Source organism: Herpailurus yagouaroundi, unplaced genomic scaffold (assembly GCF_014898765.1).
Source record: "Herpailurus yagouaroundi ecotype Mexico unplaced genomic scaffold, PumYag 321, whole genome shotgun sequence".
In the NCBI taxonomy this organism is placed as follows: domain Eukaryota; kingdom Metazoa; phylum Chordata; class Mammalia; order Carnivora; family Felidae; genus Herpailurus; species Herpailurus yagouaroundi.
Genome location: NW_024412538.1, coordinates 664,537 through 678,913, shown reverse-complemented (window position 1 = coordinate 678,913; position 14,377 = coordinate 664,537). Strand labels below are relative to the sequence as shown.

Here is a 14,377-nt window from a genome sequence, read left to right as displayed (position 1 = left end):
AGTTGCCTCCAGGACTGCGGGGCGAGCTCTGTACCCTAACGAGGGCAATTACGGGGGCCTCAGGAGGACGAGGCAGAGTCCCTGTCTGGATGTGTGTCCAGCACTGCGGGGGCAGGGGGCAGCTTTCACAGAAAAGCTGGACATTTTGTTGAACGTTTTGTGTTAAGAACACAATTGTGTTGTGTTGTGAACAAAGCGTGTTGAACATTTTGTGTTAAGATCACGGGGTGAGGTGTGGCTTCATCTGAAGTAGCCTGCACAGGAGGGGACGAGGACAGTGCTGCTGGCCAGGGCCTCGCACCCCACGCCCACCTGTGCTCCTTCCAGGTTCCAGTTACTTCCTGAGACCTTGGGCCCCAGACCGGCAGCCGCCAGCCGTCCGGTCCGCTCCTGGGCGAGCGCGTCCGTGGTCTCTGGGTCCCGGGCCAGGGTTGGGCCTGCTCACCAGTCGTGTGTCCCATGGAGCAGGTGCAGGTGTTTGTGGTCGCTGAGGCTGTCAGGCTGCAGAGAGCGGTGATCCCCGAAGCACTGGTTTCCGCAGACGTCTCTGGGCTGGCAGGCCGGGTGGGGGGCTTTAAACAGGCTGATCCTAGGTGCCAAGTGGGGTGGGGCAGGGGCAGGGACTGCGGGGCAAGCTGGGAGCGGGTCAGGGTGGGTGGGAGGCAGGACGGCCACCTCCCTGCTTGGCGGCCTCCCTGAGGATCACACACGGCTGGGCTCTCTGCAGCCTGTGGCCCGGCCACCTGCTTTTGTCAGTAAAGTTTTATTGGCACGTGGCCCTGCTGCTTGTTCACACCTTGTCTTTGGTGCACCAGGTGCTTGCGATGGCACCGTGGCCTTTTACAGAGGAAGCTTGCCGGACCTGTGGTCTAGGACCTTTCTCCCCTTGCTGTCTGTCCTGCCATCAGCACGCTTGAAGGATCTGGGTCAGGAGGCTCATAGAACGCCACAGAATTTGTGCGTGGCCATTTGCTTGGGGTGGTTTTCAGGAGAAACGCTTTGAGGCAGGAATGCCACGGGGCGTCCTGTCACTGTGTGGCTCGCGTGGCCCCAGACGACCCTGGTACTGGGCACCTCCCCTTTGTACTGACGATACAGGGACCTCTCCTCTGTCTTTCACCCAGGGGGTTCAGGGTCTCGGGTTTTTGCCTGAATTTCTTCACACACTGGTTACGAGTGGTGGTCTGAGTGAGGCCTGTGTGCCAGCGTGTGTGAATGGTGCCTGCCCGTATGTGTGTCTTCCGGGCCTCAATTCTGAAATTTTCAGTCTGCTGTTTCTTCGAGATAAAACTTGCTTCTTTATGTACGAGCGAGCCCTGCAGCGTGGGCGTTTCTCTGGCTTTGCTTTCTAACATCTGTTTGTTTTTGAGAGCACACGCCAGCATGCGGGGGAGGGGCAGAGAGAGAGGGGGACCCAGAATCCAAAGCAGGCTCCGGGCTCCGAGCTGTCGGCACAGAGCCCGACGCGGGGCTCGAACTCGTGGACCGCGAGATCACGACCTGAGCCGAAGTCGGATGCCCAACCGACTGAGCCACCCAGGCGCCCTGCTTGATATATTTTTTTAAAAGCTCTCACTGGAGAGTTTGTGGAAGCTGTGAGGCCGTGGAGAGTCTCTGGGGACCCGTTTCTGCCCCCTCTGCTGCTCTGTCTTCTGAGCCGCTGTGGGAGACGCCTCTCCTGGTAACAGGCACTTTCTCCCCGTTGCGGCTCTTTCTCTGGCTTCACCAGTCGGCCCGGCAGTGTCCTTTATCAGAGGACGTGGGCCACGTGCTGCTCTCCACTGCCCCGTCTCTGTGCTGTCCCTGTTTCCGGAACATTCCACGCCTGTCTTGGCCCTCTGTGGTGTTGCGTCCCCGAGGGGCCGCTTCTGTGCTTGTCTGGCGTTGTCTCGGGCTTTCCGGTGAAGTCACCAGTCACGAGGGTTCTCCCTGGGTGTCGGCTGGCTTGTGACCCTGGTGTTAACCTTGACCTTGGTTAGGTCAGCGGGTCGGCTTCTCCCCCAGGGCGTGCTTGCCTTGTGATGTGGAGCAGGTCTGGCGCAAGCCGCCACTGCAGCCATCGTCCCCGCGGGGGCTTTCCCGTCCCCATCCCTCCCTGTGGCTTAGCGGGCGATGCAGCCTGGCAGGTGCTTGTGCCGTCCCCCGTTGTTCACCTGCGTGTGGACTTGGTACATGTACTGTGACCTTGGACACGGATTGTTTTGGGGGTGGCCAGCGGGAGTCCCGTGCTGGTACTCTGTCCCTTCGATGATGTGCTGGGGTGTCCTCGGCCGACAGGGGGGACAGGCAGGTGTAACGGTCACAGGTGAAGAGCCCGCACCCTGCACACCTGCCCCAGCGGCCTGGGTGTGTGCCGTGCGCTCACAGACACACAGGCCGGGTCTGGAAGCGCTCACCCAGGTCTCTGGAAAGGGGACCCCGCTGAGGCTTTGGTCTCCTTAGTTCTCCGGGGTCTGTAGTGCAGGACTCGGTCTGCGCTCAGGGCACTCGGGCCGCTTCTTTGAGCCCCGCTGGGGTGAGTGTGGAGAATGGCATTCGGTGGAATACGGTCGCTTGTGTTCCGTTTACTGTTTTGTTCATCTTTGTTTCTGCTTTTTCTTTCTCCAAGTGTGAGACACGGGTGTGGTTTCAGAGGCCACGCGAGGAGGCTGGCTGGTGAGAGCACAGGGTTAAGGTCTGGAAGAAGCTGTGGCGTGCAGACCTCGGACCGGCTGGGGCGAATGGTGGGTTGTGGAGGTGGGAGGGCCGGGTCTGCCCGCTCGGGCTCCGGGTGCCGTGGGCGGGGACCCCTCCGGGTCTGCCTGGGCTGAGGGATTCTCCGCTGTGCCCAGTGTGGTGGCCCACCATCGCTGCCCCTCGTCACCTTGAGCCACCACGGGGACAGACCGGTGGACACCTCCCACCCCTGAGTGTCTGGGGAGGATGGTGACCCTCCTGTCCTTTGGGGATTCTGTCAGAAAGTTGGACCGTGGTGGGGTCACCCCACAGGGCCCGCTGTGAGTCTCACTCGGTGCCCTGGGGTCTGAGAAAGCTGGTTTTGGAGACTCTCCTGGGGTCCTTGCTCTGGGGAGCCTTCCTGCGTGGCGGGTCGTAGGTCAGGACACCAGATGGTGTGGCAGGAGGCGTGCGGCCTGCTTGGGGCTTGGGGCTTATTCCTGAGCAGAAGGCTGCCCCAGAGTCCTCTCCCCGGACCCCGGCAGGTAGTGCCACCACTGCCTGGCATCCCAGCACCCGCGGGTGAGCGCCACGTGCCCTTCCCGGGGGCTAAAACCCTGTGGTAGACACATTCTGTTCTGTGCTTTTCTCCTGACGTCCGTGGGTGCTGTTCTGTGTGCCCAGGATCTTAAACTTGGGCACACCTTCATCGTGGGCTGAGCTGTCTTGAAAACCACGTGCCCGCCGATGGGCTGTGCGGTCGCCGAGCAGTCTTTTTATTCTAACTTTTTTGTAAGAAGCACTGCGGGTCTTGGTCTGGGGCCATCTGGTTATCGCAGGGTTTGCAGACGTGGCTGTGCCCGCCTGGACCCGCCCCTGCGAGCCACACTCCCAGGATGCGGTGAAGTCGGGGCGTCGCTTTGCCCTGAACACATTACTCGTGAGGTTGATGGGTTTCACGTGGGTTGGGCGTATACGCTCTTCTTGAAGCCTGTTGTGACCCTGGAGAAATAGGTGGGGGGCGGGAGCCATCTCTCACTGGTCGAGGGCCTGGCTGTGACCCCGCCTGCATGGAGGTCGCCCTTGTCCTTCCTTTCTGATGCCATCCATGGCACAGGGTGGCGGCCGTGCCGAGTGTAGGCTCTTAGCAGAGGGTTGGGGGATGCAGGGTCCGGGGAGCACCGTGCCTGTGGGCGGAGCACCAGGTGGCAGGGCCATGACCCCGGCTTCAGGAGCAGATGGTCAGGGGTCGCCAGCCGCTGTGCAGCGGGGAAGGTGCTCCTTTGGCACCTGCTCCTTCTGCAGACCCTGTGGGCAGCCGTCTGGCACCAGGAGACACTGCTGCGGCCTGTGTGCGGGCGGCTGAGCACCTCCAGCCTTGTGGGTGGAGCTGAGGCACCCTGGCCTGCCCTGGGCCTTCGTGTGGGCACCGAGACCACAAGGTGCAAGCTCCCCCAAGGCACGCAGACCGTCTCCCCGGTGGTCAGCCTGCTGCCTGGGAAACGGGACTGTCCTGTCCTGTTGCGGGGGGGGGGGGGGGGCTCCGGGATGCAGTGTATGGCCCCCCTTCCCCGGCATGCAGCTTGGGTCTTGCTGAGTCAGTGGGGGCTGCACTTGACTCGTTGGAGTGGGGTCCTGCCTGGGGGGCTGGTGTGTGTGCGCGCGCGTGTGTGCACATGCGTGAGGGGGTTGGGGGGCAGGGTCCTGCCTAGGGGGTGGGGCCATGTGCCAGTGTGTGTGCGCAGGGCGGGGGGAGCCAAGGGTCCTGGAGTCTCACAGGTCCTCCCCCAGGCCTTTGGCGGAGGGGCTGGGCCCGCACGGGTCTGCAGTGGCCCCCACCTCCTTCCAGCTGCTCCTAAAACTGACCTGGGTGTTTTCCCCACCAGGAGATGGAAACTCGAGAGAAAACAGCCCGTTTATTAACCATGTGGACGTGGAACCGGAGAACTGCTTTGAAGGGAAGAACATGGCACTTTTTGAGGTGACTCATGCTTCCTTCTTTTTTTTTTTTTTTTTAATTTTTTTTTTTTAACGTTTTTTATTTATTTTTGGGACAGAGAGAGACAGAGCATGAACGGGGGAGGGGCAGAGAGAGAGGGAGACACAGAATCGGAAACAGGCTCCAGGCTCCGAGCCATCAGCCCAGAGCCCGACGTGGGGCTCGAACTCACAGACCGCGAGATCGTGACCTGGCTGAAGTCGGACGCTTAACCGACTGCGCCACCCAGGCGCCCCGACTCATGCTTCCTTCTACACAAAGTGCGAGGGCCGAGGCTTCGCTCGGTCACATGACAGGGCCGGGGCCCCGAGACCCCACGGTCTAGTGAGGGGCTGGGGGTCGGGCGGAGGGCCGGCCTCCTGATTGGGCACTGTGCATGGGGGGAGCCCCACACCCCGGCTCTGTGGCCTGGAGCCCCGACCTCTGCTCCTGACCCCAACTGGGGACCCTGGCGTGCAGGCGTCCGGGACGTCGAGGGCCCGCATCAGCCCTGTGTGCCCCGGGCGTGGGGCTGGACGCCGCGGGGAGCCCTGCTGGCCGCTGCTCCCGTGGGTTGAGGATCCGAGTAACTAACCCACAGCTCGGCCCCCAACAGGAGGAAATGGACAGCAATCCCATGGTGTCCTCGTTGCTCAACAAGCTGGCCAACTACACCAACCTGAGCCAGGGCGTGGTGGAGCACGAGGAGAACGAGGACAGCAAGAGGCGAAGGTCAAGGGGAGCCCCCCCCCTCCCCCCGTCCCCTCCCCCCCCTCCCCCGTCCCATCTCTTCCCTTATCCCTGGGACACTCCGTGAGTCCCAGCAAAACATTGGTTTTGTCTCTCGTCTGCACGAGGTTAGGTTAGGGCAGACGAGGGCTTTTTCCGACCTCCCACGGTGATTATTCCCCCGGCTCTTGGCCCCGCCAGTACTGCCCACAGGTGCTGTGTTTCAGGGATTACGAAGCAGGGCGGCGGCCAGGCCAGCAGGACGAAGGTGGCCTGGGGCCTGGGCACCTGGTCTCCCCTCGAGGGGTTGAGCATTTTCTGCAGGATTCCTGCAGCTGGCTGTGGCAGCCTGGGGGCTCCCTGGCCGCCTCTCCTTCCTCTGCGTACTCTGCCCGGGGCGCCAGCCCCGCGTGCACGGAGTCCCTCCCGCATCCTGTGTCCAGCCTGACCTCGGCTGTCAGGAAGTCCGGCCACAGAAGGCACCTCTTACTGTAAACCAGCAGAACGGATTCTCCCGTTCCCTCGACGCTTGGGCGCGTTTGCTCTGTGTTTGCGAAGTGCCACCTGCTTAGTCTGGAGTGAGGGACGTGGGGTGTGAGGACTGCCTTGCCCAGCCCTGGCCCGGCCGCCCTCCTGGGGGCAGGGAGCAGTGTCCTGAAGGACGCTCCCCAGTCCTCGGTAGCCCATGGTGGCCCTGGTCGCAGGTTATACCATGGATGCTGTGGGCCAGGTGCCATGCTGACAGATGCTCTGGGGTTTCCCATGTACCCCGGGCACTGCCTGTGGCCTCACAGGCTCTTCTCTGGTCCAGACTTTGGGAACCGCGGGCATCTTCTGTGCAGTCAGCACCCATCGGTGCCTGTCCCTCTGTGCGTGTGCTGGGGCTTCTGTGATGTCCACTGCCTTCGGAACAGGTGCTTTGCCATGGTGGGCCCGGGTGTGCCGGCCCCTGCTGGCTCCCCCCGCTGTCCCCAGGCTGCCCAGCTCAGCCCAGCGTGTCCTAGCCTCCCCTGCACGGAAGTGCAGCCCAGACCCCTCAGCATGGTTTCTGTTGGGACGTAATCTAAGTGTCCAGCCTGGTGAACCTGCACAGCACGTGGCTTGGACCTGTGGCCAGGTTAGGACCTGGGACAACCTGCCCGTGGGGCAGGTCAGCTGTCTGTCCTCTGTCCCCTGGAGACACTGGGGCAGCTGCTGCAGGCTGGATTTCGGTCACAGGAGGGATCCAGCCACCCTGGGACCCTCAGCACAACCATCGTCACCAGGTGGACATATTCTGGGTGGCACGAATCAGCCGCCCCACGTAGGGCTGACCAGGTCCTCTGGGGATGGGGGCTTCCCTTACTGTCCCCTGTGACCAACCAAGCACAGGAGCTCATCCCCAGATGTCCACCTCCCCCCCGGCCCCGCCCAGTGAGGGCTCTGGACCTCCCGGCCGGCCGGGCTGGTCCACCAAAGCCGCCTGTAGGAGCGAACTGCAGGTTCTTCCAGGGTGACGCGGGTCTTGCCCGACGCCAGGTGCAGAACAGCAGTGGACGCCCTGCGTCAGCTGGGGATGGCTGCGTGGCGCTTACCTGTGAACGAGACGCCGCCCCCTGCCTGGCACCACCCTCCCTTGGCCAGTGCGTTCCCAGTTTACACAACTGGAAAGTCCCTGAGTTGCTCTCGCCTGCCCCGTGGCCACTCGAGGGGGCACACAGAAGCCAGGCACCCCATGGGCGGGCAGGCCCAGGCCCTGCGTTAGAGGGAGCTGAGCGTCCCAGACGTGAAGACGCCCACGTGCTCGGGGGTGCCCTCAGAGGGTTTTCCCCAGGGTTGTGGGGTCCCATGGGGCTCTGTGGCCCTGCCCCGTCCAGGCTCGTGGGGGCAGGCGTTCCTGCGTGGAGACCAGCCCTTTGGTCCTGAGAGTTTACCTGCCTCCTTGAATGTGGGTGCAGCCTGCTGCCCTCGGGGAGCCCGTCCCTGGGCCGCGAGCCGGCAGAGCTGCCTCCAGCCCCTCGATTGCAGCCTGTTCTCTTTCACAGGAAGTGATTTCAAAGCAAATCTTCCCCAGTTTTTTTGTTTGTTTTTTTTAATTCACCTGAACTTGAGAGGTTTTTCCCTTGAACGTCATCTCACCTCTCCAGACAGCCCTGTACCACCTGACCGTGGTGTCATGTCAGCTGTCGGACAGGACGGGCTGGGCCCCTGGCGTCTGCCCGGCCGACGTGCTGAACTTCTGTCCCGGGGCCCCCGGGGCAGGGCCGTGCAGCTGGATGCCTGCAGGTGAGGGTCCAGCCTCCCTGGAACCGGAACTGCTGTGCTCGCTTCCAGAGCCCGCGCATGGGCACCTTCATCGGCGTCTACCTGCCCTGCCTCCAGAACATCCTCGGCGTGATCCTCTTTCTGCGCCTGACGTGGATCGTGGGGGCGGCTGGCGTCCTAGAGTCCTTCCTCATCGTGTCCATGTGCTGTACCTGCGTGAGTGACTGCAGGTCCCCGGGCAGGTGGCGTCTGGAGGTCAGGGACCCATCCGTGTGGGTGGCCGGGGGCTCTCCAGGGCGCTGTGCCCAAGGGAAGTCGAGTCTTGTGGGGCCGGTGGGCCGGGACCAGGCTGGTGACGGGCCAGCGGGACTCCTGTACCTGCATCTGTGAAAGGATGCTGGGGCGTGCATCCTGGTGGCCGAGGGCTTTTGAGGGGCGCTGTCAGCACTCATGAGGGTGCTGTGTTTTGCCGAGGTCCCTTTCCGGTTTTGAAGTCCCTGGGCTCCCTGTTTGAAGGAAAGGCCCACGCCAGTGACTTGCTCAGCCCCAGACCCCGGTTCCCCAGACCCGCCTCGCCCTCACGTCTCCTCTGCACAACTGCACCAGGCCTCCTTCCCACTGCTCGTGGGTCTGCCGTGGCCTCTGTGTCCTGGGCACCTGCTCCAAGAGCCACAGCCTTTCCTGCCTTGCTCTCACTGTGGGGACCGTAACTGGCTGTTCTGATCCCCCGGTGTCACCTGGAGCCCTCTGGCTACAATTCAGACAACACAACAGCGAGAGTCCCTTGACCTGGCCCCCTGGGGACCTGCCTGTGTCCCCTACAGCTTTGTGGGCTGTGGTGTGGCTGCCTGAACTGTGTCCCCTTCCTTCTGTGACACTGCTTTTACTGGAGGAACCTGGAGGTTATCTGGAGTAATTGCCACAGAAACTTACAAACCAGGAATAAGAGAAGAGGCTCCTTTAAGTAGCAAATGTGCCCAGCAGGACACTTAGCCACACCCCACGGCAGGTGGACACTCGGGCAGGAGCCAGCCTTTCACTCCAGGTGGGGTCCTGCGTTGGGTGTTTCTGATGGCCTGTAGGAGCCCAGCTTTGGGGGTTGGGTGGGAGATGATGAGGAACATTCCGGAGCTTTCCAGAGCCCATGTGGCTGGTTGCTCACCAGTTCCTTTGTGATTGGGCCGGTGCGGCTCCCGGCGTGTTCTCTCTTTTGAGAGGATCTCCTGTGTCTTTGCAGACGATGCTGACTGCCATCTCCATGAGTGCCATCGCCACCAACGGTGTGGTCCCAGGTAAGGGTGCCGGGCAGGCTGAGCGGAGGGCCGTCCTCCTCACTTGGTATCGCAGCCCACCGATGCACCGAGAGCTGGTGTCCTGGTGTCCCCCAGGGGCACCAAGGTGGGGATCCTGTGCACACTTGTCTCCTAGCACCTGGCCTGGCGCCCGAGCCTGCTGTGAAATCGGGCTTCTCTGGGTAGGAACCCAAGGGAATACTTCCCCGGTACTTTGTGAAATCTCACCTTTGTCCACTGGTTGGAGGTGCTGGCGTTTTACGAGTTGATTCTTGCCTTTGGTTCTGGAGTTAATTTCCCCCAGACCCTCATCCTCTTTCTAAACCGAGTCATTTCTGCAGCTAAACTGAAGCACCACAGCAGGCAGTCCCTGCCTCAGGCACCCTCTGACCGGTGTCAGCGGCCGGGATGCTGGAGGGCCTGCCGGGGCTCTGGTCTGGTGGGGGACCTGGCTTGGCCTGGGAGCCTTGGAGTCACGGCTACTTGTAGTGACCGTCCCCGGGACAGGTGACAGTTGGGCAGTGAGCTCCAGGCGAGGAGGGCAGGGAGGGACCGTGTGTTCCATCTCCAGGTCTTGGGGAGGCTGCCCCCGGCCCGGAGCCGCCCTGGCCCAGCGGGCAGCAGCCGTGTAGGCGGCGTAGACCCAGGTGGCTGTGCTCCCCGCCCCTCGGGGGCTGGGAGGGGCCTGGTGTGGGATCCAGGGTCAGCTAAGGCGTCGGCCGTGCTCTGGTGCAAGACGGTGCCCACACGGCCCCAGGTGTCCTCAGCCTTTTTGGGGCAGAGTGCACAGAATTGAGGCGTTGGGTTCACCTTCAGCACAGTAAGTGGTGCGACCCTAAGCTGTTTCCTCCTCTGGTTCACAGCTGGCGGCTCCTACTACATGATCTCAAGGTCCCTGGGGCCTGAGTTTGGAGGGGCTGTGGGCCTCTGCTTCTATCTGGGCACGACCTTCGCCGGGGCCATGTATATCCTGGGGACCATTGAGATTTTTTTGGTAAGTGCTTTGGTTTGGGCTGGTTTTCCAGAGCCTGAGGAGCCTGTCCCGAGGCGCACAGGGCCCCTCAACCGGCCCTTCACCGTGTCGCTCTGACACCGCCTCCTTGGGCCCTCGAAGGCTGACTGCGTCCGTCTCCTCAGAGCCCACGCAGCTGTGACCCAGTGTCCGTTGGCCGCCCGGCGGGTGGGCCCCAGCGTTCTTGCCCAGCGGATGTGCTTGCTGGGCCGCAGGCCTGAGCCCAGGGTGGGCCCAGGGGCCTGAGCCCAGGGTGGGCCGGGGGGGGCCTGAGCCCAGGGTGGGCCGGGGGGGCCGGAGCCCAGGGTGGGTGGGGGGGGGCCTGAGCCCAGGGTGGGTTTGGGGACCTGGCCTTCAGGGCCGTGGCCGCTGGAGGAGGCAGGGCTCCCAGAAGAGAGCTCCTTGGCCACGAGTCGGTCATTTCTGCTGCCCGCGCTTGGTTCATGTTGCACGTGCCCAGTAGGGCCTCCCAGATGGTATCATCACTCTCAGGTGGTTGGGCCGCGGGTGCCACCCGAGGGCCAGCCTCCATGACACCAACCCCAGGCGGCATTCCTATGAGTCTTTCTTCTCTGCTCTCGGGTCTTGGTGGCAGCACCCAGGGACCCACCGTGAATGGGTTCTGGTGGGCTGGGAGCCCGCAGAGGGGGAGGGAGCCCAGCACCGGGTCCTGCAGACAAAGATGGCCTCCCCCGGGGGGCCATCTTCCAGCCGGGGGTGGTCGGCGGCCCTCCTCGACCCCCTCCCTCTGTCCCCCACAGACCTACATCTCCCCCAGTGCGGCCATCATCCAGGCGGAGACGGTGGGCGACGAGGCCGTGGCCATGCTGCATAACATGCGCGTGTACGGGACGTGCACGCTGGTGCTGATGGCCATGGTGGTCTTCGTGGGCGTCAAGTACGTCAACAAGCTGGCCCTAGTGTTCCTGGCCTGCGTGGTGCTGTCCATCCTTGCCATCTATGCCGGCGTCATCAAGACCGCCTTCGACCCGCCAGACATCCCGTGAGTCCCGCGCCTGCGAATCTGCAGCCCCTCTCGTCAGCCTGGTCTGTGCCCGTGGCCGCGTGGTCGGGATCGGGAATGAGCCGTCAGGACTCTCGTGCGCCTCTGCCACCTGCGAGGACGGGACGGGTCTGGCAGAGGTCGGGGTGCGCAGGGTACTGGTGGCCCTGAGGACGGTCAGGCCCTGAGCTCCTGGGGTGGCCTGTCCTCGGTGCCCTCTGTGCGCGGCTCCCCTCGTCCTCCCAGAAGCCCCCGAGTGGGTTCCTTTCTCGTCCCTCCTCCGGATGCGGGTGCCGGGTCCCAGGGAAGTGGCCCAAGGTCACAGAGCGAGTGACGAGCTGTACAATGTCCGGTGCTTGGTGCTTGGGTCGGCCGGATGGGCCCAGCGCCCACAGGGCTGATCTGGGAGGGGCCTGGCGGCGTGGGTGGCTGCTGGTGTCGAGCCCCCCGGCCCCTCCACGTGGAGGGAGCTGCCTGTGTCAGATGCCCCAGGACGGGCCATGAGTCCGCAGCACACTGTGAGGAGCCCGGGACCCCAAAGTGTGGTCTCGAGGGGCTGCTGTGTCGACACCCGTCCCTCCCAGCTCACGCAGCGTTCCCATCACGCAAAGTGGAGCGTCAGAAGTGATTTAGCGGCCCCTGGCCCCGGTCGCCCAAGAAAAGCAGTAGTGGTTTCAGAAGAGGCCCCCACGACTCCTCACGCCCGACCACCCACTCTAGGGTCTGTCTGCTGGGGAACCGCACCTTGTCGAGACGCGGCTTTGACGTCTGCGCCAAGGTCCACACCGTCAACAACAGTACGATGCCCACGGCGCTCTGGGGCCTCTTCTGCAACAGCTCCATGCCCAACGCCACCTGTGACGAGTACTTTGCCCAGAACAATGTCACGGAGATCCAGGGCATCCCTGGCGTGGCCAGCGGCGTCCTCCTGGGTGAGTCCCCCCAATCCCTGCACTCCAGGCGGGCGGGGCCACGCCTCCCCTCCCCCACAGCCCACCAAAGCCAGTGGGGTCAGTAGACCCTTTATATCTAGGAGTTAGCCTCTAGGTGCACAGGAACTTTCCAGGTTCACTGGAGACTCACAGGGCTTTTCCGTTTCTGTTCTGTCTTCTGGGAAGACACACTTCACATTTTCCTGTGAAGTTGGAGCCCATGGGAACTTGGGAACCCTTTACCTCCAGCCACGTCTGCTGGGGCCTCCCTGAGTCAGGAGCCCATGCAGAAGGTTCTGGAATCTTGTTACTGGTCTGTTGTCGCCCACAGATAACCTGTGGAGCTCGTATGCAGACAAGGCGGCGTTTGTGGAGAGGAAGGGCACACCGTCGGTGCCTGTGCCCGAGGAGAACAGAGCCAGCGGCCTGCCCTACGTCCTCACTGACATCATGACCTACTTCACCATGCTGGTCGGGATCTACTTCCCCTCTGTGACCGGTGAGGCCCCCCCCACCGCGCACACGTGCCCTGGTCCCCTCACTCTCCATTTGGCCCCAGAAACAAGCCTCAGGATCTCTGCTCCTGCGTGCTGTGGTTGGAAGCCCTGTGCAGGAAGGGGCTTTGTCCCAAGCTCTCCTGAGAGGCCGTTGTCACTCAAAGGAACCGTGACCGTGGCGGCCGGGAGTGGACACGCTTTCTTCCACACCGGTGCCTCCTCCCCTGCACGTGTGCACGCGCACTTCCTGCCGGGACACCCCTCGGCGGCCGCGTGTGCAATGGGAGCCTGCCCCACCCCGGCCTGGCCCTGGCTCCCTGAGCCACCCGCAGCCGATGCTGTGTCTGCCCGTGTGGCTCTTGCCAGGAGCCGCTCGCAGCTGTGCTCCTGCTCCGGGAGCCCGGTCCACGTGGCTGCCTTGCCAGGCTTCACCTCCGCACCCTCTGCAGCCACGCCGTCTGGGGACTAGGGGCTGGGGGGCTGCTGAGCGATTCTCTCTGGTCCCACCCTCCCTGTTCGTCGGGGCCAAGGGCCTGGCGTGGTAAGCTGCGTGTTCTTCCTGTGGGCTTCTATAGGTATCATGGCGGGCTCGAACAGGTCTGGGGACCTCAGGGATGCCCAGAAGTCCATCCCCACTGGGACCATTTTGGCCATCGTGACGACGTCTTTCATCTGTATCCTTGAGAGGGCTGAGTTCGGGGGTGGCCCCGATGCTCTGTCTGCTGCTCAGTCCCCAGCCACTGGGGTGGGCTTCCCCAGGCCCTGGCGAGTTCTGGCCATCATCGCCCCGAGGTGGAGCTGGGCAGGCCTCTGACACTGACCTTCACGGCTGGTTCTGGCGCAAGTCCTTGTCCATAAACCACATGTACCACCACGTCATCCCACGTAACGTGTCACTAACATGTAGCCGCTCCCTGCTGAGTGAGCCAGGGTGACCTGCCCTGTCCCTGTGGCGGTCACATTACAGGCCCTGTGCAGCCTGACTCACCTGGTGGATGGGGTGGCGAGGAAGGTCCCCTGAGAGCCGCCAGGATGGGGTAGGTGGGGTCAGGGTCAGTCAGGTCCACCTGCAACCAGGGCCCTTTGGCCCGTGCGTTTGGCCCACCTCTTCCTTGACGTGAGATGCAGACCTGTCCTGCATCGTGCTCTTTGGGGCCTGCATTGAAGGAGTGATCTTACGAGATAAGTACGTTTTCACTTGCAGTTTCTAGAAGCTTCCGTGTGTTTTTTCTAGATGATCGTAGCGTTGACCTGGATTTCAGGCTTCGAGCGGTGGAGCAGGAGGCCCTGTGGCCCCTTCGTGGGGATTCCGTTTGGCCTGGTGTGTCCACCCTCTCCTGCTCCAGCCTGGAGCTGGGGAACCACAGGGCAGCCTCTGACCCCTAGAGAGTGTGAGGGGGCCTGTGCGGTCCCTGAGCGTGACCCGCGGCGATGCTGCTCTTGCACGAGTGACCGTGGCTTCCCTGCTCCCGAGAAAGGACACCGAGGGTGGGAGCGGCCTTGTTCCTGCTGAGAAGGTGTCTGAAAGCCCACCTGCCCCTGCCCCGCAGGTTTGGGGAGGCCCTGCAGGGGAAGCTGGTCATCGGCATGCTGGCCTGGCCGTCCCCCTGGGTCATCGTCATCGGCTCCTTCTTCTCCACTTGCGGTGCTGGTCTGCAGAGCCTCACGGGCGCACCACGCCTGCTGCAGGCCATTGCCCGCGACGGCATCGTCCCCTTTCTGCAGGTGAGCTGGGAGGCCGTCCTTCTGCGAGCGTGTCCTCGAGGGTCCCTGAGGGTCTGCCCGCGGGGCACGACCTTCACTGGCCCGCACTGTGGGCCCTGGGCACCCCTGCCAGCCTGGTGGCTCCCCGCAGATGGTCACTGTGCTGTGGGAACAGTGAAGAGCATCCACCTCCTGCCGGGGCTGGGGACGGAGGCAGTGTCTGTCCCGAGCAGGGCCGGGGCGGGGGGATCTCTGCGGGGTGTCTGTGCTGCAGGGAAGCGTCCTCCACTTGGGACGGAAGCTTTCTGGAACGAACTTGACGGTTTCACGT

General features: G+C 63.2%; 1 protein-coding gene across 3 annotated transcripts in view; it reads left to right on the top strand.

The window, feature by feature from the left end:
- The window catches only part of SLC12A7 (solute carrier family 12 member 7), a 67,283-nt gene that overhangs the window by 39,850 nt on the left and 13,056 nt on the right, over positions 1 to 14,377 (top strand). Inside the window, exons 2-13 of one of the 3 annotated variants that reach the window (XM_040462427.1) lie at positions 4,542 to 4,636; positions 5,250 to 5,365; positions 5,624 to 5,630; positions 7,676 to 7,822; positions 8,844 to 8,898; positions 9,762 to 9,892; positions 10,672 to 10,913; positions 11,634 to 11,845; positions 12,177 to 12,344; positions 12,918 to 13,016; positions 13,471 to 13,528; positions 13,893 to 14,067. In XM_040462427.1, the coding sequence (XP_040318361.1) occupies positions 4,542 to 4,636; positions 5,250 to 5,365; positions 5,624 to 5,630; positions 7,676 to 7,822; positions 8,844 to 8,898; positions 9,762 to 9,892; positions 10,672 to 10,913; positions 11,634 to 11,845; positions 12,177 to 12,344; positions 12,918 to 13,016; positions 13,471 to 13,528; positions 13,893 to 14,067 (1,505 nt within the window). Of the gene's footprint in view, positions 1 to 4,541; positions 4,637 to 5,249; positions 5,374 to 5,623; positions 5,631 to 7,675; positions 7,823 to 8,843; positions 8,899 to 9,761; positions 9,893 to 10,671; positions 10,914 to 11,633; positions 11,846 to 12,176; positions 12,345 to 12,917; positions 13,017 to 13,470; positions 13,529 to 13,892; positions 14,068 to 14,377 lie in introns of those variants that run through there. The other 2 variants (XM_040462426.1, XM_040462425.1) reach the window with 2 other exon arrangements.